The 25,847-nt window shown below is 48.2% G+C and overlaps 1 protein-coding gene across 3 annotated transcripts in view; it reads left to right on the top strand.

Annotated features, from left to right (window-relative positions):
• The window catches only part of YPEL2 (yippee like 2), a 56,130-nt gene extending 34,580 nt beyond the window's left edge, over positions 1–21,550 (top strand). For all 3 annotated transcript variants that reach the window (XM_081161217.1, XM_081161216.1, XM_081161218.1), the window contains 3 exons: positions 12,220–12,263; positions 13,259–13,367; positions 16,873–21,550. In XM_081161217.1, the coding sequence (XP_081017343.1) occupies positions 12,220–12,263; positions 13,259–13,367; positions 16,873–16,962 (243 nt within the window). In that variant the 3' untranslated portion in view covers positions 16,963–21,550. The remainder of the gene's footprint in view (positions 1–12,219; positions 12,264–13,258; positions 13,368–16,872) is intronic.
• Positions 21,551–25,847: the final 4,297 nt, after the last annotated feature.

A 25,847-nucleotide genomic window follows, 5' to 3' on the forward strand; every position in this document is an offset into this window, starting at 1 on the left:
TCATTCCTTGGGCTGGGTGGAACCAAGACCCAAGAGCTACGGGGAGTCTTGGAGTGGGCCGGGGGAGCCAGTGGACCAAATGTTCTTGCGCCTGGATGGACCAGCCACAGCATAGGCTGGGCCCCTGCGGATGGAGGCGAAACCTGTCTTCGTTTAGCCAATCCATACCTTGAGTAACAAATTTACTGCTGGATGAACTGGTTTTAATTTACCTTTCTGAAGGGATATAAGCGGTTAAAATAAAAAGGGGAGTGACCAGGAAGTTTGCGCAGGTAGCCCCTCCGTTAGTCTTACTGCTTTGGGGAATGAACCTGTATCCTGAACTTAAACTTCCATCTCTTCTTTGCCACTAGCAACCAAGGCAGATACCTGGAACCTAGTTATAGGGATGGTTATGTTAGGTGGAGTTAGTTGGTACTCCAAACAGGCTCAGGTAATTTCCTCAAGAGGAGGTCCCCGTGGCCCCCAAAGATAACCTTGTAGGCAGTGCCCAAGTAACAGAGCCAGAGAACTGGGCCTCTGGGTATAGGTTGATGCCCAGAATATATTGAAAATGATGTCCAGAACGTCCAGAGACTATTTAAAAACGTGTACAGAAAGGTAGCAATTAAATGTTTGCCTTGGAGTAAGGCTGGCCTCTGCCTTCTCCCAGGAGCCCGTGCCGGGGGAAGGTGATTAAAAATAGATCTGAGAAGCACTTCCTGCTCGGCAGATGGCTGAGAGCAAACGCTGAGGCTTGCAGCTGACCTTTCCCTTCTGAAATCTGCTCTGTGTTTCCATGATGCTAATTGAGTCCCTTTCTAGACCTAATCAAAGAGCTGGCTGCAAAAAAAAAACAAAACACAAACCACTGCTTGCTGTCCTGGCTGGGCTCCGTTTGTGGAGCAATTTGAAAGTGCTGGAATTTGCATGGAAACACCCACTCCATGGTTCAACTGGCTGGTCCTTGTTTAAATGTGAGCAAGTTCTGCTTTCAGATTCGCTGCCCAGTGCTGTTGAGGATCCCACACCCTCTCCACCCCCATCAGTAAGAAAAGATCAGTGGAGGGGGGAGTGATAGAGCGCCCTGTGTTTAGACCACGCACAATAAACAATGCACACACTCACTTCAAAACAAAGTAGGTGTCCAAAGAGAAGGGCTTTTGGAGATTTGGCTTCTAGGAGTGGCTCTGGCCCTGTTGGCTCCTGCCTTTCCCCACTTATAAAGCCCAGTAGTACTTGAGAGAATGCCCCAAGGCGGTACCAAACTATGGAAGATTCAAGGTATCTGTTGTTTTTATTATTATTATATTATTATTATTAAATATATCTATTGATCTCAGAGAGAGGAAAGGAGAGGGGGAGAGAGACAGAAACATCAATGATGAGTCATTGATCGGCTGCCGCCTACATGCCCCCCACTGGGGATCGAGCCCGAAACCCGGGCATGTGCCCTAACCAGGAATCGTACCCCGATCACCTGGATCCTAGGTCCAGGCTCAACCACTGAGCCACGCCCCGGCCAGGCTATTTTTATTATTATATGTAGCAGACATCTAGGTACCACTGCTGACTTTTCGGTGAGTTAGCCTCCTCCCCAAGGAGCGGTGGGGGGTGTACACAGGCTGTGCCAAGTGCTCAGGGTTCTCTTCAACCTTACGTTCTTCCCAAGGCGAGCCCCCTGCTGATCACCCAGTGCGCACGCAGAGTGCCCTCTCCGGTCCCATCTGTGTTCTCTGAATCCTTTGAACATCCATAATGTATGATAGGGACATACATGGTTTTGTACATATTTTAGTCCCTTTAGCTGGATTGCAAGCACCTTCAGGGCAGAGCCGACTCTCTGTGTTTTCATGGTGCCCAGTAAAATCTGACGCAGCTGCTCATGAAATATTTGTTGACACACAATTATGGAGGCACAGTATTCCTTCATGTGACCACAGCACAAGATTCGGAGCCATACCCCTGTCATTGGACGTTGGACTCCCCTCCCCAGCCCTTTAGTACCACGGACGCCTTAGCGTGACCCAGCACTTTGGGGCCTGGGAGATGATCTTCCGGTGCCCGATCTTGTACGATAGGCCCGAGACCTTTGCGTCAGCCGGGGAGAAAGTTGAGCGCCAGAATGTATATGTGCAGAGGGTTGGGCCGTGTCAGGGTGAAGTTATCAGTAAACAGATCAGCTGATGGGTAGGAAAGACCTTCCATGCCGATAAACAGGAAGTTTACAAACACCAGGGAATAGGTCTAACTCTGAGTCAGAGATGTTTGTTTAATGTGCGAGGCGTGTTCTCTCTAGAGAATATGGACTCACAAGATGTTCACCCTTCTAGGAGACCTTACTCAACCCCCTCATTTCACAGATGGTGCAATCCCAGCCCAGAGGAGCAGGATCTGTCCAAGGACATCACGCTAGTTGGAGGCGGATGATCCGGCTGTGCCAGCGGGGCTGGGAGTGGGTGCTGGTCACTGCGACCAAGTCGGTTGTGTTTCTAGAGGCAATCCCAGCAGTCACCAGTGCCTAGCTTTTGCGCTTTGGCAGAAATCTTTCTAACGTTCGTATGTTTATGTCTCTTTCTTAAGAGCTCTTTGGCTGTGATTTCTTCAACCCCACCATGATCCTCACCACTGTGACCCTTTAAGTAACACCGGCTCTTCCTTCATCACTCTACTCCTAAACCCAGCCCCTGGGGGTTTATGAACACAAAGGTTAAATGTGATCAAGGTTCCATGCCCAGGTGAGTGGTTGGCCTTCAGAGCTTCCTCAAATCTCAATAGTCTGTGAAATTAAAACTGGACAAAGTCATGTGCGTATTTGGTTTGAGAGCCTCCACTATACTGCATGAGATTCCTGCCGACTGCAGTTATTATTAAGTGTTTCTCTTTTTACGATCTCCCCGAGCATTCTTCTGGGTTCTCTGCTCAGTCTTTGCCAGGAAGGTCAGGTGCCAAAGAAAAAAGGAATTTTAAGGGGCTTCCTTGCTTTCAGTTATTTTTTCCCCACGGGTTGTAAATTAAGAATCATTCAGCCCGGCCAGTGTGGCTCAGAGGTTGAGCATAGACCTGAGATCCAGGAGATTGCGGTTCAATTCCCAGATTGCGGGCTCAATCCCCACTGGGGGGCGTGCAGGAGGCAGCCGATCAATGACTCTCTCATCATTGATGTTTCTCTCTCTCCCCCTCTCCCTTCCTCTCTCTGAAATCAGTAAAGACATATTTTTAAAAAGAAAAAAAAGAATCATTCATTCAGTAATGAGCTGGGAAGGCTGTTTTCAGGCTGAGATGCAGAGAACATCCCTTGGTGGTCCTGTCAGTCTTAAGCATTGTAGGTTTACAATTTTAATTTTTTCCATTCACTCAAGGGTGACCAAGCTCTGGTGGAGAGATTCACTCTAGCACAATTCATGGGAAGCTCATTGGTAGGCCAGAATTCTAATTTATTAATTTACAGGGGAACAGATAATTCTGAAAGCTTAAACTGTGTGTTATCTTCCTGGAAGGTACACCTCCTTGAGCAAGAGAATTCGATTTGGGCAGTTGCTAAGTAAATACGGAATCCGAGCAGAGGAAGCTGCACAGCCTGAGCGAGTTTCATCAGTTTTGGCGGCTTGCTCCATCTTTCTTAAAGAGATGGATTTTCCAAGTGGACACGCTCTTGAAAAATTGAGGAGCTTAGAGTCAAAAGCCATAGGTTTAAGCTCTGGCCTTGACTTAGAAGCTTTGTAAAGCCAAGCCAGTCAATGGGCGTGCTTCCTCCTCTGTTATGTTGGAGGTTGATTCAGTCCATGTATGTGAAAGTGCTCTGCACACGCTCACATCTTATGTGTGTCAGTATTAGTCTGATTCTGCTAGGCTCTCGTCTTCTATAAAGTCCCTTGGACAACACCCTTGTTATCCCATCTTCACTCTCCCCAAGACCTGGACGCTGGACTACCTGGGTCTCTCATGGGTTGGTTGGTTGACCCTGAGCACATGCCTTAACCGCTCTCTGTCTTACTTTTCTCATCTGTAAAGTGGGTGCAATGATTGTACCTCCCTCATTAGATTGTTGAGAGGCTTAAATGACTTGGCTGATATAAAACAACTTGAATCCAGCCTGGCATACAGTAAGCACTATGTAAATGTGAGCCGTTATTGTTGATGTTTCACAATTTAATGAGCCACCTCAGTCTCATCTATAAACCCTCTCCAGTATTGCTATAGGAATTGCTTGTTAGAAAATAATTAAAAAGCAATTTCCTCCGAAGCTCAAGTCTTAGAGGGAAGCCTTTTCTGGCCTTCTTGCCTGGATTGGTTGCAGGGCAAGACTTACCTAGAGAGTCTGTAGGTTTTGCCAACTGACTTCACAGATACCCTTTGTAGTGTAAGATCATTTTCACTTGCCAGTGTCCAATTGGCTTTGGAAACAGAAGCGTAGATTGAAACATAAATCTTAAGAAATCGGTATTTGTCCTTCGTAGGTGTATAGACATTAACGGTGAATTGTTCTCAAAGGCCTAATGGTTTTGAGAGAAATTTGAGCAGCACTATTTCAGCATCCTCCCAGTTTAGTTTTATGTTTGAGTTGAACTGCAAAGGGCCCGGCGATTAATGACTTGTTGCCATTACATCCTGATCCCAGCATCTCTCCTACCTAACTCTGTCTCCCCGCACAGACCGTGCGAGGGTGGCTAGCGCTCGTGTGACCACGATACGCCCCTGCTCTTTGTCCTGGAGAAAGCGTGCTTTCCATGCCTCCTCTGGGGAAAGCAGGATGCTGAGGGCTGGCAGCATCTGTTTTCCCACTGGCTGTGTGTTTACATTGGCATCTACTGTCCTAACCGTTTGCCACAGACTAGAGAGCCTCGGTTCATCAGAGAACAACCACACGGCCCCAAGCCACATCTGAGGCCCTTAGGACAGCTGGGGGAGGTGTGGGAGAGGAGCCGTGGAGGTCTGTAGCTGTGGAGGAGCTTATGAGAGTCTGGGAAGACAGCCCAGCCCTTCAGGACGAGTCATACTGCTCCCATTTTAAATCCCGAAAGCCTAGGGTGGTGTGAAAGTAAACAAGCATTTATTAAATACTTTTTCTGAGCCGGGTACTGTGCTTCATGCTTAGGCATCCATGTAACACTACGATATCCCTTGGGAATAGGCATTGCTTCTCCCTTCCGTAGGTGGGACCTTGAGGCTCAGAAAGCTGAAGTGTCTTGCCCAAGGTTACACAACTAGTAAGGGCTGGATCCAAGGCCTCCCCGGCTCCGCGCCTGCATCTTTCCCGCTACACATCAGGCAGGCAGGAGTGACACGCGCGAGAGCACAGCCTGCGGGATCTTCCTCTGTTCCACCTCTATTCTAGGTCCATCCCTGACAGCAGCTTGTTTCATGGAGGTCAGTTTGAAAGGTCTGATCATTAAGTGACGTAGATCCCGGATCTCCCCCTTTCAGCAGTAAAATGTGGCCCCCACGTCCCCTCACCACCTTTTGCCTTTGGCTTTTGGCGCCGTTTCTTGTCACGGGTACGCTCGCTGCCCTTGGAATTTTATGACTCCGCACTGCAGACATTTCCTCCTTCAGAGCCAGTCCCTTCCCTGCCCCTCCCTCCATCTGTTTCGGGAATGTGAGGTTGACTTGAGACCTCCCAAAGCTCAGAGCCAGGGGAAGGGGGTTGGGGGAGACCGTGCCCCTGCCCCTCGGCGCACACACTGCCTTTTACCCCATTCAGAGTTTCTAGACAGACGCGAATGCTTTTTGTAGGCCGTAAACACACACGAATGGCCTTGTCCTTCCCTAGTCTTTCCTGGTGACCTGTGTCCCAGTGTGGGAGCCAGAGAGTCAGGAAAGTCTCCCTTATAATGAACCCGGGTCTCTTAATTCCATCTAAGTCCATTTCCCCTTGTCCTTATTGCCGAGAAGATGGGAGAAATCCCCTTTCATCTTCTTTTCTCTTAGCTAAATGGTCACAGTTTCTTCCTGTAAGTTGCATCTGAGTTCTAATTCTGGAAATTTTCATGATTGCTTTTGATTCTCACCTTTTCTACTTTCTCCATATGCTTCCTCGGGGTGAAATCCAAACAGGATCCAGCATTATTTGGCTTGGGTTTCAGGTCTTTGGCATGGAGCCCGTGGCTTACGTTGACCCTAAATAGGAAACTCCACCAGGTCTCGCCATGGATGGAGAAAAGACAGAAGGGAAAAGCACCTGGCCCGACCCTCCCCAGCCTCGTGTCAGTTCTGTTGAAGTGGGGGCGTTCAGCTGGCACCCCAGGGGCAGGGGTTTTACTTACCTTTCTTTTCTGTCTCTGCCTAACACTTCTGCTGCCTTTCCACAGAGATGGTGTGTAGTATAGTATATAGTGCCTTGAACAAACCCATAGGGACAGAAGGTAGATTTGTGGTTGCCTGGGGCTAGGGCCAAGGGAGCTGGAAGGTGACTGGTCATGGTGTGAGATTTCTTTTAGGGGGTGTGAATTAGATAGTGGTGATGGCTGCACAACCTTGTGAATACACCAAGAGCCACTGAATTGTGTACTTTATACTGTAGTTATACAATAAAACAAATTCTCAGGACAACGTTTATATAATTCCTTGAAGTTTAGGCAGCGCTCTCTCTGATGCACAGCATCTCATTTATTTGTATGCAGGCCTGGTGTGAATGTGAATGCTATTTTGTTGTGTCCATTTTACAGATTAGGAAATTGAGTGTTAGGGAAGTTAATTGGCTTGCTTAAGTTAGTAACACAGCTAAGTAGATGGCAAAGCCTTGAAGCCCATTAATTAAAACTGTGCCTGTGGATGGTCGGTTGGAGAGGCAAGTACCAAGTGTTCTAAAGGAATCACAGAACATTATGAGTGGAGAGGATCCTGAGGAGCTTTCGTCCCATCCCTCCATTTTTATGGAGACATTGAGTTGGAAAGAGTGGAAAACTTGTCTTTTGTCATAATAGTAGAGAAAGGGGAGACCAAAGAAAAGGATGTTGAAGAACCAAGCAGGTCAGAACCAGCCTTTTCATCTCCTCTCCAGGCTCCTGAAAAAACCAGAGAGGACAGATAGGGAACCGACCCTTTCACTCTGCACTTCGGTGACCTTGTTTTACTTACTGTTCTCAACAACCCTGTGAAATATAGACGTGATTTCCATCTACCGATGTAAAAGATGTGGAAGCTGAGAGAGGCTACCTAATTCTCCCAAGGTCAAGTAGCTAGTAAGCTGAAGTTGTAAAACCAGACTTTGATCCTGAATTTCTGGTGCTGAGACTCGGTCCTCCCATCATAGGCAGATATGTATACAGCTCGCGGGGGGACATCTGCTTCCTTGACCTCTCTGCACATCTCCAGAGGCATGTGCTCAGTTGAAAATGGTTGGCCTTCCCAGTGAGAGGAGGGGACCTATGTGTGAGAGGCTTTGCTCATGCCAGGAGGACTTCGTGCCTGAGTCTGTTCAAGTGTACAGGACTCCAGGGGTTAAGGACCTGCAGCTGTTACCATGGGGAAAGAACCCACATGTCTGCTGTGTTGCCACCTCCCCCCAAAAGTATTCATTTTTCTTTTTAAAATATGGTTTTTATTGATTTCAGAGAGAGGAAGGGAGAGGGAGAGAGAGAGACACTGATTGCCTGCCTCCTGCACACCCCCTCTCCTGGGGATCAAGCCTGCAACCCGGGCATGTGCCCCGACCGGGAATCAAGCTGTGACCTCCTGGTTCATAGGTGGGCACTCAACTGCTGAGCCACACCAGCAAAGAGTATTGGTTTTTCCCTACTTTTAAAAGGAGCTTCTGTCTTCCAGACTTTCAAAGAGGCCAGAAATCAGTGGTTTTGGCTACTAAACAGGAAACTCAAAGCCCTTTCCGTTCCTTTGAGCTGACTGGAAGGGCTGGGCCTGAAATGATTACTTTCTTATAAAGGACAGATGAAAAGTTTTGTGTAATTTAAAAAAAAAAAAAAAATCTTTCCTGGAGCCCCGAATACCAGCCTCAGTTGACACACAACATGGAAAAGCACCGCCTTGTTGCCTGGCAGTGCTGACAGCAAACAAATGTGTCTGACAGTCTGTTTGGGAATCTCCTGGTCTGAGGTCTGTTCGCTTCATTCTAATTGCTTCCTTAGCCTCCTCTCAGACGCCCCACCTTTGGTACCACCCTCACTCGGGGGAGTGCCAGGCTGCGCCTGGCTGCGCCGGGCCGGGCGGGCTGGGCCCCACAGGATACAGTGCCCCAGCCGGGGCTATTCTTGTCTGTGCCTATTTGCAAGATGCCTGTTGTTCTCAGTCGCTGTTTTTGCCATCATAACTGTGGACTTGGCAGGGGCCCCAGGGCGAAAGGCCTGGTGGGAGAGCTGTGCCCCGGGAAACGCAGCTGCTCCCGGGTGCCAGGCCCGGGAAGCAGGCTCCCAGACGGTGGCCCAGGGGCTGCCTGAGTGGATGCTGTCGGGGACAGCCCTGCTGGGGGTCAGCGCCCGTCTGCAGCCTGCAGGCCTCTGCCAGCACGCTCTCGCAGAACAAGCCTGCAAAAACCCTGGTGGCCCTGCGAGGTGCCTCTGGGGCTGGCTGGCGTTTCTCTTCTGTGCGTGTCTTCCCCTAGTCCCGCTTTCTAGGAATTCTAATCTGTGTCAGGCTCCAGAAGGTTCCTCTGGGGCCCTACCCTGGAGCCCCCAGAGCGGTGGCCTCCAAACTTTTAAAATCACACACCCCTGGAAGTAACATGTTTGAGCGTACACTCCTAATATGTATGCTTATAAATGGTACACGTGTGCTATGTGATATGTACATTATAAACATATAGGAGAGGAAAATTTTAGTAATTTATGCAGTTTAAAGGATGGGAGAAAAAAATTATAAGTTTGCTTTTAATCTCACTTTGTCGAAAGTATATGTCATTGAATATACTCTTTATTTTTTAAAACTCTTGTTTATCACTTTTGGATGCAGTGATTCAGAAGTATGTTCCAAGCAGAGTGCATTTCGGTACTTCATTTTTAGTTTCCCTCTCTGAAAACTTGTAAAGAGAGGGAGATTCAGATGAAGCATCGGTAGCATCTTTGTGCTTATGAAACTCCCGATCCCCATGTCCAACCCATCCACCAGTTACACACAGGTTTGTGCTCAACTTTGCCGTTGCTCTTGCAAATTTTCAGAAAAGGGGTTTGTAACAAGGCTACAAACCCCTCTGAAGCTCTTTGTTTGGAATTCTTTTAAATAAGGAAATTGTTTACAATTCCTAACCATACAAATGTAGTAGTGTAGAGCTGCAGGGAATTTTAGAGATGCTTATTCTTTACAATGTCTTTGGATTTTTAATTTTTATTTATTTGGATTTTTAAAAAATATTTTTAATCCTGCACACAGTAAAATTCACTCTTTGGTGCACAGTCTGTGAGTTTCGACAAATATATAATCTCGTAACCGCTCCCAGAAGTAAGCCATCAGAACAGCCCGCCGCCCGTTAGCCCTTCGCAGGCGGGCTCTCCCTGCGCCCACAGCCTGTGCAGCCACCGGCCGCCGCAGCCTAACGCCTTTCAGATTCGTCCGGCGGCTCTGCGTATCCGTAGTTTGTTCCTTTTTTTACAGTCGTGTTATATGGACGCACCAGTTTGTTTATGCGTTCTCCAGTCGAGAGCCGTTTAGATCGCTTCCAGTTCTGGACAATTCTGAATAAAGCTGCTAAAAGCATTCTCATACGGGCTTTGCGTAAACGTGGATTTCCATTTCACTTGACTAACCAGAACTGCCAGCTCTTGTCCGAAGTGGCCATTTCACATTCTTGACGGCACTTGGTTTTGTCGGTTAAAAAATAAGTTAACGATTCTACTATGTGTGTAGTGATATCTCATTGTGGTTTTGTGGGGGTTAATTTTTAAATTTTTATTTATTGATTGATTTTAGAGAGAGAGCGGGGGCGGGGGAGGTTGATTTGTTGTTCCGCTTATTGGTGCATTCATTGGTCGGTTCTTATGGGGTCAAACCCCCAACCTTGGTATGTCAGGACAGCGCTCTAACCAACTGAGCTACCCGGCCAGGGCTCGTTGTGTTTTTAATTTGCATTTCCCCTAATTACTAGGGATGTTGCGCATCTTTTCATGGGCCTGTTTGCCATGTTTATTTTTGTTAAAGTCAATTAAAATCTTTTGCCCACTTTCTTATTGTTGAGTTTTGAGGGTTCTTGATATCATCCAGATACACACACACACACGCACGCACGCACGCACAGGGTGAGAGCCCCATATTTCCTTTAGCACAGGGAAAATCCCAGGGGCAATCCCTATCTTAGGACTGTTTAGCGAAACTTTTAAAGATAAAAGTAAATAGATAAAATTTCTAGTATCTTTTTCCTGCCTTGGGGGGTTGTCTTGTGTACCTGCCCAGAAAGGTCTTCGAATGCTGCCTGTCTTCCTGCGTTCCAGTCGTGCTGAGCAGATAGTACATGATCTGTGAGTGTTTGGGAAACAGATGACTTCCTGTCATAAATGGTGACGCTCTGGTGTCGTTTTCCTGTCTGCTTTCTTCCAGGATTTGTTTTCTCGTAGCCACCTTCCTCTAAGCTCTGAACTTAAAGGTCTCGACACATATTTTTTTAGAGGATGACACTCGCAGTTATCCATAATGTACAACCATGGAACCATAAGCCAATATAATTTTGGAGCTGGAAGGGGATTTGGAGGTCAGCTAGTCCAAATTCCTTAAAATCAAACAAACGTACAGGCAGGGAGCAAGAGGCGTCCAGAACACAGGTGCCAACGGGCTACGTCTTCCTGGGGAACTCAGAGGAGGCTGAGGCAAGACTTGAGATTGGTAGGTGAAGAGCCTCCCTGTCTGGGGGAACATTGTGGGCCACGGTGGTGAAATGCTAGTTCCAGGAACTTCTTGTGGGTTGGCCTGACTAGAGCAAAGGCTACCATGGGAAGGGAGCAAGAGAAGGGACTGCAGAGGTGGTGGAGCTAGACTGTGAGGCTCTTGCTGCCCTGTCAGGGCTCAGGCGAAGCTGACAGGTTGGCCAAATCTGTGGTCTGTGTCACTGGGACACATCATCTCATCCAGACAGTTGGCATGGATTTCCAGGTCCCAGGTTTCCAGGCTGTGACACTCACGTTCATGCTCAATTTTAGTCTGGGAGTTCCTGTGTTCCCCAGGGATGTTTCAAGGCCCAGGAGAGCTGGTTTAGGTTTGAGCAGCAGCTGGGGGACATCTGGAGCTATACCTGGGAGTGAAGATTCTGGTGTATTTGGATGTTGGAGGCAACCAACAGTTCGGCTGACCCAAAGGCAGCTTTTTCACAAGTCAGGAATTCTGCCTTTCTCTCTGGCTGGTGCACTGATCCCTAAAGTCCTGCACCTCTGACAATGACTGTCTCGTGTGCTGTGATCTGTATCTAGTCTGGTTAACCAGTCATCCCCCCACACCCCAGATTTCTCTAGCCACTGAATAACAGAGGTCATGGGAGAGCCCCTTATGCATTTGTTTGTTTGTTTTTAGAGTGGATTTCAGAGCAGACTAGGATATTTAATTCAGGGTACAACTGTCAGACCCCATTAAAAATGCAGTCAGCAATGCAGAACATGGCTGGCTCATGTCAGCCAGACATTTCAGTGTAACCAGAGGAGGCGAGCATGGATAGGGCCAGTGTTAGTGGAAGTAGACGCCAAGTGGCATGGCAAGCTCTGGCTCCTGTTTCTCCTGCCCCCTGCCACCCTCCGGCCGGAAGAAAGAAGCTCATATTTAAGCTAGAAGTTAAAATGGGATTGCTGCTTAGTACCCCTGTGACCTAGAGATCAAGTTGCTTACACCTCAGGAAGAGACATCCCATGGAGGAGGGCTGTAGCTGCCGTGGGGTTGGAATCTGTAGCAAGGCTCCATGAATGAAAAGGTGGGTTTGGTTTATGCTTGACCCCCTGGGATTCTCTGCTGTCTTGTCTAGAGATGGCTGAAATCAAGTGGGTCTAGGAGGGACCGATGTGGATCAGTGGTCTCAGGTGGAGACCTTATGTCAGGTGATGTCAGGAGGGGAGCTGTTTTTAATGACACCGTGGAGTTTGTTTTTCATGCCTTCTCACCTGAGCTGCTGGAAACAGTCCTAGTGCAGCTGGTCCCCGCTCCTCAGCTCTGTCTCTTCTGCCTTGTCCACCCCCAGCTGGACTGCTAACCGCTCCCTGCTCCCTTTTTGCTGTGTCAACCCTAGAAGGTCACAATCGCTATGATTCGGGGCTGGTTTCCCCAGGGGTGGGCGAAAGGGCCGTCTAACTATCGATTTGTGTTCTTGCATTTCAGTCGTTCCAAGGAAGTCAAGGACGAGCGTACCTCTTTAACTCAGTGTGAGTGTCTCTACAGTACGTCCATTGTTTGGTGCAGATCTGAGGGGTGGGGAAAGAAACAGCAACGCTCAGCGATAATTAAACGACGGACCCTGCCCTCTCTACCACCTTCCACAAGTGGTAGCCAGTTATCTTCGGGGAATTTTGGGGGCAGCATCTTTGGCTAAAAATGAAATATTCACTAGGCCCAATAGGCACATCAGAGAGCTGTGGCCTCACAGGAAGAAGCTGGGAGCTTCTGAGAGAGCTTCAAAGCGAGGTCTCATAACCAGGTCTGACGCATGTTGGGGAAGAGAGAGTGAACAGCAGACGCCAACATCTGAAGGACCTGAGGCCGGAGGGAGGCCCAGTTGGGGACGATCCTTCCTCCCTCCTGCAGATGCACAGCCCCCCTCCCTGTAGCCCTCAGCCATTAACCGGGCGCTGCACTCGCCGCCCCTTGCCTGGGAAAGGAAGGGGAAGCCCACACGAGCCGATGAGCTGTGAGAATGGAAGTCTAGCATGTTCGGCTGGAGATGGTGCCCGCCCTGCGGAGGAGGAGAGTGTTTGATCCCCAGGGCTCGCTCACCCTTGTGTCAGGGCAAGACTGGGCCCGTCGTATTTGACATTTCCGGCTGCAGTCGGTCCTCAGGAAGCTCAGGGCCTGTGCCCATGGCTGTGGACTTCAGTGTGGCCCTCAGTCTGTCCCCTTAAATCCCAAGACTGAAAGCCCTTGTTAGAAACATTCCAAGCCAAGTCTCAACCATCAAGACTATTTTTAGTAGACTCATTGAATCAGAACTTGCAGACCTGAGAGTCCCGTCAATGGAGATTTTCCATGCGGCTGCCTTCTGGGGGTGGGTATTGATGCCGGTGGCAGACGATGCCCTTCCCTCGGGGCTGGCTTCCCTTCAGGCGGCCGCGCTCAGTTAATTGTTTCTCCGGGAGCTCAGCTCGAGCAGCCGCTGCTGAAGCCGAAACTAACCACCCGCTCTCTCCCTCTGTCCCCGGCGCAGAGTTAACGTGGGCTGCGGGCCCGCAGAAGAGCGGGTGTTGTTAACAGGACTGCACGCGGTCGCAGACATTTACTGTGAAAACTGCAAAACCACTCTGGGCTGGAAATATGTAAGTATCGAGAAGCCTGGTGAAGGGGGGAGCCGAGAGCCTTACATGACATGTCACCTTTCTGTGGCCTGTGGGACTGTCTTTGGCCAGGACAGGAAACTGAGCTCAGAGAGCTCGCAGTCCTTGCCACACTCTCGCTTATCTTTCCACTGAGAGTCCCCTCTCCCTGCTCATTCCCTCACACCGCCCCTGAGACAGACAGGCACCCCCCACCCGTGCCTTTTAATTTAATAAATAATAACATGAGCACAAAGCAGTTCCCGACAGCTTGCTATGTTCCAGACTTATGTGGTTTAATTCACTCTTCACAGCATCCCTAGCGGGCAGGGCATATTTTAGCCCCCATTTTATGGATGAGGAAACTGAGGCTTAGGGAGGTTAATAGTATGTCCAATGTCACCTAGTCATTAGATGGCTAAACAGGATGGGGTCCAGGTCGTGGTCTGACTGCAGAGCCCATGCTCCTCGATGCTCTAGTAAATGTCGCCAGAGCATCTCTAGTCCTAGGCCCTGTGCTAGGCGTCATCAAACATTGGTAGCTAATGCTCACTGTCAGATACAGTCACAGCTGGACTTTGCCAACCGGACATTCATCTTTTCATTGTTTAACTCAACAAATGCTTTCCATGTCTTTTTGGTACCGAGGAAAGGGAGTGGTCCTTTGCTAGGGTGGGCGGGTGTTCCATGTAAAATGCCTCACATTCCATGTCCTGTGTGGGGCTGGCTCATGTGACCTGTGTTAGGTAGCTTTGGGAGAAGCCTGAAGGAGTCGGAATTGCTGGCAGAGTGACAGTGGCGTGTCAGTGCGGGTTTGTTATTGTAACAGATGTACCACTCCACAGGATTCGATAGTGGGGAGGTCATGTGTCTGTGGGAGCAGGGAGTATGGGGGAATCTCTCTGCCTTCTGCTCCTATTTTCTGTGAACCTAAAACTGCTCTAAAAATATGGAACCTTTTTACAAAATGATGTGGAACAATGGAAGCCAGGCATAGAAGTATGCTTGCATTTAAGTAAAGTTCAGAAATATGCACATCTTAAAAACTGCTGCAGGTGGAGTCCGTAATGGAGCAGCCCTTACATCTCCCTTGAAATGATTAGAAAGAAAAAAACCTAGACGCTGTGTCTCATGATGCCGAGATGGTTTAGCCTGAGCTCCCTGTGGTTGCCTTGGCTGTTCCTTCTGGGAGAAACTGGCCTTGGCCGTTCTGCTCCCCCTGTGCGACCACTGGCCCCTCTGGGTGATCTGGGAGCCACCTTTCTGGGTTGATTACGCAGAAATGTTCTGCCCCTTCTCTGTTGCCCAACCTCTTGGTTACCATTCCTTTCAGGCTGTGCTGGATCAGACAGAAGATAAGTCTGAGTTGGTTGGTTTTGCTCTCTCTTTACTTCAGGTCAAATGATTCACTCCTTTGGCAAAGCTTTACCGAAAGCCTTTGTGCGGGATACAGAAGTGAAGGATCTAGTCCTTGCCTTCAGGGTGTTCACAGTCAAGGCCAGGAAGGATAGCCGCAGGTAAACGGAGAAACAGTGGACAGGTAGAAGGTACGCATGCGCAGGGCAGCAGAGAAACATCTGACTCCCAAAGTACTTATTTATGTATCGAAATATGTTTTTATTGATTTCAGAGAGAGGAAGGGAGAGGGAGAGATAGAAGCATCAATGGTGAGAGTCACTGATCGGCTGCCTCCTGGGGCACGTGCCCTGACCTGGAATCAAACCCTGATCTCCTGGTTCATGGGTCGACGCTCAACCACTGAGCCACGCTGGCCGGGCTCCCCAGGTATTTATTGATCACCGGTGCCCCAACCTTTCATTCCATTATTTCTTTAGACCCTCACAATAATCCTGTGAGATGTTGGTAATCATCCCAGTTTTGTAAATGGGAAGTTTATCATTTTGTAAATTGCAAATGGTGAGTGATGCTTCTGATCCTAGGAAGCCAAGCGTGGGGTGCTGGAGACCCGGGGTGTAGTGCTTTGTCCACTTGAGCTCAGTTGTGACATTTTGCAGATGCCTTGTGGCTTTGGAGGCTGTTGATTTTTCTGTTTGTATTTTTATTTCATAGGGATACACTCCCACTTTCCCTGTTTTGTTTTTTTCCTGTCCCCACCCTGAACACACTACTATGGAACAATAGGTCTTATTCCTGAACCACATTCTGTGCTGTGTACGCACACACACATCACACACATGCACAGAGCTGGGGAAGATGGGGTGTCGGGGAAATCACCGCTGAGCCAAGCTGGCGTGTGGGTGGTGTGTTCCTACATCCTCTCCTGGTGCCCCTCCTGGCTCCACGAAGTGGAATGATTCCTCTCAGCCGAAGACTGTAGTCTGAAACCCAGAGCCCCTGAGCTTTAGACCAGAAGGTGCAGCTCATAAGTGGTGCCCAGAACCTATCCACAGCAGGATTTAGTCACTAATAAGGGGACTCGGGAGGAAGATCTGATGTCCACGGCTTCTCTGTGTCAAGCTTGGCCATCTAATGACTGATGATACACCAAGACGTTCTAGGTATCTATGCCAGCAAATAAAATAGCCCTCTGATCTCACATCCGTGCGGGACTTCTCTCCTTGGGGCTCCTAAGCTAGGGAAATGCAGTGCTGCAAGGTTAGGGTGGTGAGCTGCCGGGTACTTTGAGCTTTCCCTCTGGAGGCCTGGCAACTGGGTGGGGCGTGAGGGCTGCCGGGTTCCCCAGCCTGGAGTTCATACCGCTTTTGTGTCTCTGGAGAAAGGCAGTGAAGGAAAAACACAGCTGACATTGAAACAGCAAGATAAGAAATGAAAAGACCTGTTTGGCCTCACGATACTTTCCTCTCGCTGAGCGTCTTTTTCTAAACGTAACGAAGTCCAGTTTAAAATGATGACTCAAACTGTCCGAACACATCCATAGGGCAGACTTCTGGTTAGCGTCAGAAATCAACTCCCCCTAAGACAAAATCTGTGTGCCTGCGTCCATTCATTCGGCAGTTATTTATCAAAGACCTGTCATGGGCCGAGCCGTCCTCTAGGCGCTCAGGATATGGCCATGAGCGGAACAGAGGAAGTGTCTGCCTTTCGTGGAGCTGATACTGTCGTGGTGGGAGGCGGACAGCGCACAGAATAGATGGGGGGTAGGTTACAGTGTGTGCTTGGGGGTGATAAGCTCTGCGGAGACAAAGCAGCAAAGGAGGAGGGGTTGTGGCGGAAGCTCTGATTTTAAGGAGCTGAGTAGTTGGGAAAGAGCTTACTGAGATGTGACATTTGGGCAGAGACTTGAATGAGCAAAGATCCTAAGGAAATTCTCTGTTGTAGATGTTGAGGAAGCCCTGGTGTCCCCTCAATGCTGGAGTTAACTGAAAGGGACGGTGTGCTTACGTGGTGGCATCCTCTCAGTGAGTCTCAGTAAAGCGGGGCAAAGACTCTAGTGCCTGTCGTTGGCCCTGCCTTTGCTCCTGTGCCACGAGAGTCACCTGCTTGTCCTTGGTCATTCAGCATCTTTTTTCTTCCTTGTGTCTCTTAGGAACATGCCTTTGAAAGCAGCCAGAAATATAAAGAAGGCAAATACATCATCGAGCTGGCACACATGATCAAGGACAATGGCTGGGACTGATCGGGAGCAGCCACCAGCCCCGTGTCCACGTGAACGCCATCCAACTGACCATTCTACCCAAGCGTGAGAGAGTGACTGAACACGTGGGTCCATCCACGTGTGGGCCTTGCCCTCTGGGGCATCCTCCCACCCCGACGCCATCTTTCTGGTGACCGGCCTCTAAATCGCTGTCTCTCTGTCTCTTTGCTTCGTATCTGTTTGTGAGTGATCCTGGCTTCTCTCTCTGTTCTAGTGTTGGCTGAAAACAAAACAGCAAAAGGAACAGATGCCCGACCGCATGGCGGCAGCCCACCTTGATCAGGGCCCAGGGCCCAGGCTGAGCTGCCTGATGGCTTCTTGTCAGGGGCGCGGTGCCCAGCACGGGGGTGTGAGCAGGAGGGAAAGGGGGACCTGAGGGTTCCGGGGTGGGCAGGGACGGGAGGGTAGAGGTAGGGACAAAATCGTGCTACTCCTGGAGACCTGGTAACTTAGGCTTGAAATAACCGAGTTGTCTAAAAAGACAAAGAGGGGGAAAAAAATACCTCATGACCGCGTTCTCTCTGATCAGAAGCTTCTGTCCCTGACACCAAATGTGCCAGGTGAGCACGTGTGCAGCAGAGCGGCGCTAATCCCAGCTGGCGGGGCAGAGGCCTGGTTCTCCTGGGCCAGGTCGGGGGTGTCTCGGTGGCAGTGAGTGACTCGGAGGAAAGCCCAGATGGGTTTTGATGACTCCGGAGCCCCACTGCTCCTCGGGGCCATCCTCACTTCCTCTTCCTCCACGTAGGTGAGAGGAGGGGGACTACCCTTTGCAGTGGGTACAAAATCCAAACATCCCAAAGGCTTTGACCAGGAACCAAGTAAAGTCAGTAATTGAGGAGAGCAGGGAACAAAGGGGGCTGCCGTTTGGGAGCTCCTGCAGAAATGGCTCAGGTGTCGGGCCAGGAAAAACAAAACACCAAGTCAGGCTAGTTGGCATTTCTGCCTGCCTGACCTTTTTTCCTGACCCGCGATAAGAGAAGAGCATCCTGTCAAGGTAGGGGGTGGGGGCGGTGCTGGGACTAGCTTAGCTTTGAACCGTTACAGGTTCCGTGCGTCTTTCGTCTTTGGCATGCGATGGCTTCAGGGAGGTCAGCAATTCTCTGTACATAGAGTTTTGGGTGGTTTTCTCCCGTTCTCTCATTGTAGATTGTGGAAAACAAAGTCCCAAGGCTTTGAGCTTAGTGATAGCTTGGCTGGTAGATTCCTCATGCCCCTAGCTGTTCTCCTTGGACTTGAACGTTTTGTGTGGAGAGAAAACCAGGGGTGGGGAGGGCTTAGATTTGATGTCAAAACGTCAAGTCACAAATTTTAATATTACCCCACCCCTGCTCCTCACCTCCCGATCCAAAGCTCATTATATTCGGGGGAGTGGGGAACAAATCCCTCTGAGGCTCACGAGAGAGGGAGGAGCATGTTACATTTAATCAACACTGTGAAGTCTGTTTTACAGCAATTCAGCCAGTACACGGCGCATGACGGAAACTCGCTTAGCTGAGTTCATTTCATGGCTTAGACTGAAAACATTATTGTTCAGATGTGTGTAGGTTATTCCGGTAATGCTCAGTCTCTCATTCTGATCCTATAGGACTGTTCACCTTAGACGTCACAAAAGAGTGTGTTCATGGAGACAAGAGTCTATCAGATTGATTCACCGAGATCCAAGCAGCCAACCCAGGACGTTTTCAGAACTGAACCAAATTCCCATGGGGAAGGGGTCCTCGGTAGAAATGCCTTTTTGTGTCTCTGCGTGCTGACTGCAGGACGGGGGACCCGAGATGGGCATGGCCCGCCCTGCCCGTGAAGGGCAGTGGGACGGAAGCAGGGTAGCTCCAGGCTCAGCAGTAGGTTGCCTCTGTAGACAGAAGGAGTCTTAGACATTGGATTTTGTTCCCAAAGGCTTCTTGCCCACATCTTTCGGTGCTTTAGTAGCCCTGTTCTCCCCACAGTACTGAAGAGCAGACTGAAGTTCAGAAAAAGTAATGCATCTCTGCTCCCAGAGAAGTAGTTCCTTTGGCTCCCAGGCACTCCCAGGCCCAAGATCTAAAAAAATTTTAAAAAAATTTTTAACTTTCACATTCCTCAGCTGGCTTGCCAGTCAGAAATCATGGATTCCCCTCCAGCCCCCTGAAGGTAGTAGCCTTCAGTTATGGATTTTGATAGACCCCTTGCTCGGGGAATGTCCTGGCTATTGATACTCCTTCCCATCAAAAGAAAATGGGGGCTTAAACAAGGGCAGGTGTTTTGTTTTTTAAAAGTAAAAATATGTGGCAACATAGAAACCAGACATGGGGTGCCCTAGAATTTTCAGTGGGCAGAGGAGACTGATGTGTCCCTTGTTCTTTCTTGGGGACAGGGCCTCTGACTTGCACGAATCAGAGCAGAGGTCCAATAAGACCCTGGTTTGGTTTGGTTTTTTCAGTTACTGTCCATTGAGTGTCCAATGGGTGGATGACGCCATACGTGGCGTGAGAGATCTGAGTAAGGTTGGTTTTTCCAAACCTACAGAAAAAAAAACCCCAACTCATTAGGCTTTCCCTTTGTGTCAATGAAACCAAAAGTGCTTCTTAAAACTTCAGCTCCATTCATGGCTTGTCTGTCTAACGTCTGGTGGTATCAGAGAGACCGCCGCTGAGCAATGGAGATGCATTAACGCATGGCCTTGGTCGGGTCATTCTTTAATTTTCCTCACCAAATTATTGACTCAGAGCATAACCAAAGACCTCATCCATTCACCCCTGGTAGGTTCAGGGAATTGGGGTTCGATGCAGAACTTAGGTGGGGTTGAGGGAGTAAGGAGGGGAAAGGGAGGAGTGAGAATGGAAAATGCCTGGGGTTCCGCACCTCAGCCAGCACTGCCTTCGATTTCAGCTGAAGTCCAGCCGCAGACCCTCTGGTTCCATCCGAGGTCATGCGGCCTGTGGTGGCCCTGGGTTACACCCCACCCCACCCTCGATGTTAGTCTCAGGCTGCTGGTGGGCGGATTTGACTCCAATCAAATTCAGCTTTCGAAGGTCACAGGTTGCCTGCTGGGCCTGACTGAGCACCGCCCCGCCTCCTAGGACGGCAAGATCATGGGAACAGGAGAGAGGACATCTTTACTGGTGGGTCAGTGTGTGAAAAAGAGGCATCCCCTTTATAAAAAGATTTTCAAGTGGATATATATAAAAGAAACAGTTGCTTGTGAATATATACTTTTGTAAATAATATTTAATTTTTTAAATAATATATTTGGTGCTGTTTTCTCAGATTCCCTGAGAGCACTTTTTATTTTCATTTTTAAATTTTATGGTTTTCTCTGCATTTCTTGAAGTATATTTTAAGGGAAACAGTGATCACCGATGTTTTTTGTTTTTTTTTTAAAAAAAAAAAGATCTCTAGCACATTAGTCTGGAGGCAGTGAAGTGGTGCCTCTCTGTAACCCCAATGGAATGGACTCTACAGTACACTTTAGCAGGTTGAGAATCCAAATTCTTTTCTTGCACCAGTATTGGCTAGAAAATAAAAGAAATATAATCAAGTAAATTTAGCAACAACTTAGAGTGAAACAAATTGGAATCATGTTTGTGTGTACGAGTGCGTGCGTGTGTGTGTGTGTGTGTGTAAAGCACTTTGCCTTGTGCCTCATGTTTTCTTTTTTATTGGGGACACTATACCTGTGGTTTACACCTTGGGCACATAAGGATTTTTCTTCTCTTTCATTCGAGTGGACCAGCAGCACAACCCTCGAGGGCCTTGTTTTCCTGAGCGTGGAGCTGTTGCCGGTTTATCCCTGTTTCTTTCTTTGTGTGCTCAACTTTTCCAGACTATAAAGGAAATCTGTTGTTTGCGGAGATCAGGCGGAGTCAAATCTGTGTTTCTGAGATGTGAGTGAATTCATCACAGACCCCAGGGCTCCAGTCGTGGTAGAAGCCACATGTTAAAACATCGACTGGTTTGGGTTGAAAATAATGCAGTATAAAATAATGCACACGCCTTGTTGGTAAACAGCTGTTTTTTTAAAGGTCAGATCGCCTCAGGTTCAGGAAAAGGCTGGGAAACCAAATCTTGAACACAATCAACTTACATGTTTTTTTAAAAGTCTGCCTCAAGTGAGAAAACGTGCTAATGGTCTAAGTAGAGGAAAGAGATGTTTAATTTTTTAAATTAAAATACAGACATGAAATCTGCCAGTCGCAAATGGTAAAGCCAAGAAGCAGCAAGCTCTTCTCATTTTACCAAATTTTATCTCCCAGATGTCTTTGTATAACATTTCAGTGAGAGTGAGAGTTCCCTTTCCAACCTGCAGAGACTATCTTTGAATACAGAATCTGTTTATGCTTGTGTTTACAAACTATTTGTTGGGTTTGGGTTTTGTTACTTTCTTTTGTTTATATTTTTGTTGTTGTTGTTGGCATTTTTCAGGTCACTTTGCTTTAATAACAAAGATAATTATTTTCAAAATAATTTGTCTTCACCTTTTCCTATATTTGTACATAGTGATTCAGTATTAGAGAAAAGTGCATTGTTTCTGTCATCTTTCCAATCTGTGTTGGTGCTCATTTGAGGAAATAAAGTTTTCAAATATTAATTATTCGGAGGGCTCGTCTGTCTTCATTCACCCAGCCGGTTTTGTCTTGACATTTAATGTAAAGTAACTGAAAGGCCTGCAGGAGGTTACCCCATTCACAGATCTGTCAACTGAGACCCTGAGGCGGGATTTTCTCCAAGGACAGTTAGCCAATTAATGAATAAAAATCAGGTCTCTTGCTTATCTGTAAATACTTCGGGCTTCAGACATCAGAAATGCATGAGTGACCTTTCTCATTTCTGTCTACTAAGCCATCTTCCTAGCTCTTCTGTTTATACTGGTTTCTTTGGGAATAGGAATGCGTTAGGTAAGGGGGAAAAAGAAGCCAAAGAACAAAATTATGTCAAAAAGAGGCAGCATGTTCTCTGGATAACTGACCAACAAAGGCAGATGGATGTTCACAGTTACATGGAAAATCAAGTCTTCTCACTCATCGAACACACTGATCAAACCGATTAGATTCCAGGCACGGGGTGAGGCTATTCAGCGCCCGAATAAATCAGCTCTTTTTGTTTCCCAAGCTTCTTCCCTATGGGCGTGTCCACGTGCGCACGCGGTCTTGCAGAGCCCGTTGTGAGTACAATTCATGCCGGAGCCTTCATGTAGCAGTGCAAACATTTTTGCCTAGACATCAATTTATACTATATTTTAAAGAACTTTTTCCAAAGCTCGCCCCCATAACGGAATCCCCCACCTGGCATAGGCCGCCTAAATCGCAAAGAAAATACTAAAACCACACAAGTGTATGCGTTCGTATGTTTTCACATTGGTGATAATGTTTTAAAACCCGGTTCCCTATAAAATAGGAAATCCCTTCTCTACTTCCATGAATTTTCACCTACCCTCTGGGCCCAGCCACAGTTGACTTTCATTTGTCCTTGAGCGGTTATCTCCCTGTGACCTGATTTGCTCCAGCGGATGTGCCTGTTGTTAGCTTCTTGTTTGCCTTTGGCAGACGGGAGGAGAGGAAAGATAACTGCGGGAGACTCGCAGTCTGAAGCCAGCAGCCCTTGGCTCTTCCCCTCCCCGGCTCCCCCACCTCAGGGCTGTCCTGCCCGGGAGGAAGCTGCGGGAAGCTGCGGGAAGCGCCGGGAGACCCCTCGGGCGCCTGCTCTGCGGGGCCTGTGCTTGGCCTGCACGATCTCACCCAGGGTCCTCCGTGAGCTGCCTCCTCGGCCACCCTGCGAGCCCCCACCGCCCCGCGGAAAGCGGATTTGAAATTAAACATTGACTGTTGCCGTTTTACAGGTGATGAAATGGAAGTTTTGCAAGGTTTCTCTGCTGGCGACAGGGTCAGGACACAGCCTGCCTGGCTTCCCACAGCCCTGTGCTTCCCTGTGCTGCGTTCCCAACTGTCATCTCTCCGGCCCTCCAGCCCTCGTTCTGGTGTCGCTTCACAGGGCCTTTCCCTCTGCCCTCGAGACTGCTTCGTGAGAAAGGGGTCCGGGGGTGCAAATTAGATAGTGTGAGCAAAGCCACCAAAGTCGGCGCTACCTGAGAAAGAGTGTGCGTTCCGCAGCTGAGTATAACGGGCCTCTGTTGTTTAATGCTCTGTAATGGATTACATATGTAATCCTTGGCCCTCAGTTAATAGTAGGTACTTAATACAGTTTGGTGAGCATTGAATTAATGTGGGCGGTGGAGAATTAACAGCTTTAGAAATCTGTTCAACGTGTCAGAATCCCTAAGGAGAAGGGAGATGAGGTTAGCATCGAATGTTTTCTACGTGAGGTGCGTGGTTACACCCTGAGTGATCAAATTCTTATTTGCATGTATTTACTTAACAAGCATTTTTTGACATAAAAAGTGCCCTGTCGCCTGGCCAGTGTGGCTCAGCAGTTGAGCATGGACCTAGGATCCAGGAGATCACAGTTCAATTCCCAGTCAGGGCACATGCCCGGGTTGCGGGCTCGATCCGCAGCAGGGTGTGTGTGCAGGAGGCAGCCAATCAGTGACTCTCATCATTGATGTTTCTATCTCTCCCACTCCCTTCCTCTGAAATCAATAAAAATATTAAAAAAAAAACCACCTGCCCCATCTAGTCAGGAAACTAACCCCAGGGAGCAGAAAATCATGGTACTAAGTGCAGAGTGTGAGAACAAAGGGCTGGGCACGGCCCTCCCTCCTGTTGGCCAGATATCCAGCCACATCAGCCACATCAGCCACGACCCTCACACGCAGCTGTTTCCTGCAAAAGCAATTGCTCATAAATCCTTTTATCTGGACCCAATAAATGGCTCAGGTCCCGGAGCAGGGCACAGGGCACGCTCTTGGAGGTAGAGCGCCTTGCCTCAAACACGTGTTTCCCTTAGTAAAAAGGAAATATATGGAAAGGGCTTAGTCCAGTGCCTGGTATATAGTAAAGAGTCAATAATAAAATAATTGTTATAAAAGATTGCACAAGTCCATTTTGAATTGGAAGTGGGATAAAGAAGACTATTCTTTATGTACATTATATGTTTAATTTCTCAACAATCCTATGAAGCAAATATCCCCATTTTACAGAGGAGAAACTGAGGCTCAGAGGGTGTCAATGACATGCCCGTGGAAGAACTGGGATTTTTTAACTCCTGTTCTGCTTCTGAAGCCCACACCCTATCTGTGGCCCCAGCTTGCCACTCAGGAAACAGGAGTAACTGTCAAATAGGAAGCTTTCTGGCAAATCTAAGCACACACCCAACACTTCATGGCTGTTCTGTCTCATGTTTTATTCTTTTCTCATGAAATGGAAATCCTGGCTTTTCCAGTGGAAGCTAAGAGCTTAGAACTGAGACAAGGGTCGAGTTGTGTTATACCTTTATTTTACAGGACGTCGGGCCTGTTGATTTTATCTTTCTTAGGAGGGGGAAGATGTGTTGCTTTCAGTTGTTGACACTGCTTTAAAAGATAAAAATCCAAAAACTTGCCCACGCAGAAGTGACTCAAGTATCCTAACATATGACAACATCTCCATGGGGCCATTCGGGACCAACTCTCCAGACCAGCTTGGAACAAGCCAAGGATTAAAAAGTTCATGTCACATGAAGATACTTCTAATTCCCAAGTGACATGGGATCATTTTTATGAGGGACAGAATAGCTAAAGATACTGATTTTCTCAAGGCATTAGCAAATTGTTTGAAAACTCTGACAGGACTATCGAGTTCTATTTATTTTAAATTAAAATCATGTTAATGATTTATCCCAAGCTCAGACGTGAGCAGGGTCAAGTAGAAGGAAGGTTGGCTTTGCTGTTGGACAGATGGGAATGTTAAGCCTGATTGCATCGATCCTCTGAGGAAGTCACAGCAGTTCTCAGGACCAGTTCCCATCCTCTGCAAAACACGTAAGTTACTGTGAGGATCACAGAACAGCCCAGCACATTGCCCAGATCAAATAGACTTTAGCAAGTGTCATTGTCTTTTTTTTCTGCCGAGTGACAGGAACTCACAGTGATGGGCACTGCTGGCGCACAGGACATTTAGGATCCAACATTCGTCCCTCTAACCCACCTCTATGAAGGAGACTAGGAAACCAGCGCTTGGTCGTGGGCCAGGTAAGTACCAGAACTAGACCGGAGCACCTAGGCCATCAGGTAAGTGGTCCCTGCACCACGCTACTTGCTTCTTCTAGAGGAGAGTGTGGGCATTTAGGGAAAAATACAGAAGAGCATCAGCTAGGAAAAAACCCTGGAATTTTAGGATCCTGCTTGAAACTTGATAGTAACCATCAGTGGTGGTCTTCAATAAGCGAAACGCGCTCTATCCTCGCATCCTGTCTGGTGTGCAGGCAACACGTGGAGGAGGGAGCCGAATGCCCCCAGGCTCGCTCACATCCCCAGCTCCCCCCTCCGGTTTCCCCAGAGCGAGGCCATGCAAGCACAGCAACCAAGCAGTTGCATCGGGGATGTTTTATTTATGGCTTTAATAATGGAGTCTCTTGGGAAATTTTTGGTTTCTCATTCCCAGAGGCAAAAACGCATCTGCAGAATGTTCTTGAAATTTATTACTACCACATTATTTTTTCCTACCACATTATTTGAGCCGCCTTAATCGAGTTTAAAATGTACTTTCGCAAAAATAGGACGATTTGAGTTGTCACTGGTTTGGCTGACGTGCCCTGTACTAGGCCAGCACCGTGTCGAATGTTGAGAATACAGGTTGATAGACTGCTGACCATAAGAGGAACGTGATCCCATGTCGAGCTTGCCACGTTTACTACCCAAACTGCCACTAATCCAGCAGGCGTCTGTTTTAGCTTTGTCCGGTCCCCAGTCCCTTATTTCCACAGTCATTGGAACACAGCACCCACATGTCCTGGAG

This window comes from Miniopterus schreibersii (genome assembly GCF_964146895.1).
Source record: "Miniopterus schreibersii genome assembly, chromosome: 16".
Classification (NCBI taxonomy): Eukaryota; Metazoa; Chordata; class Mammalia; order Chiroptera; family Miniopteridae; genus Miniopterus; species Miniopterus schreibersii.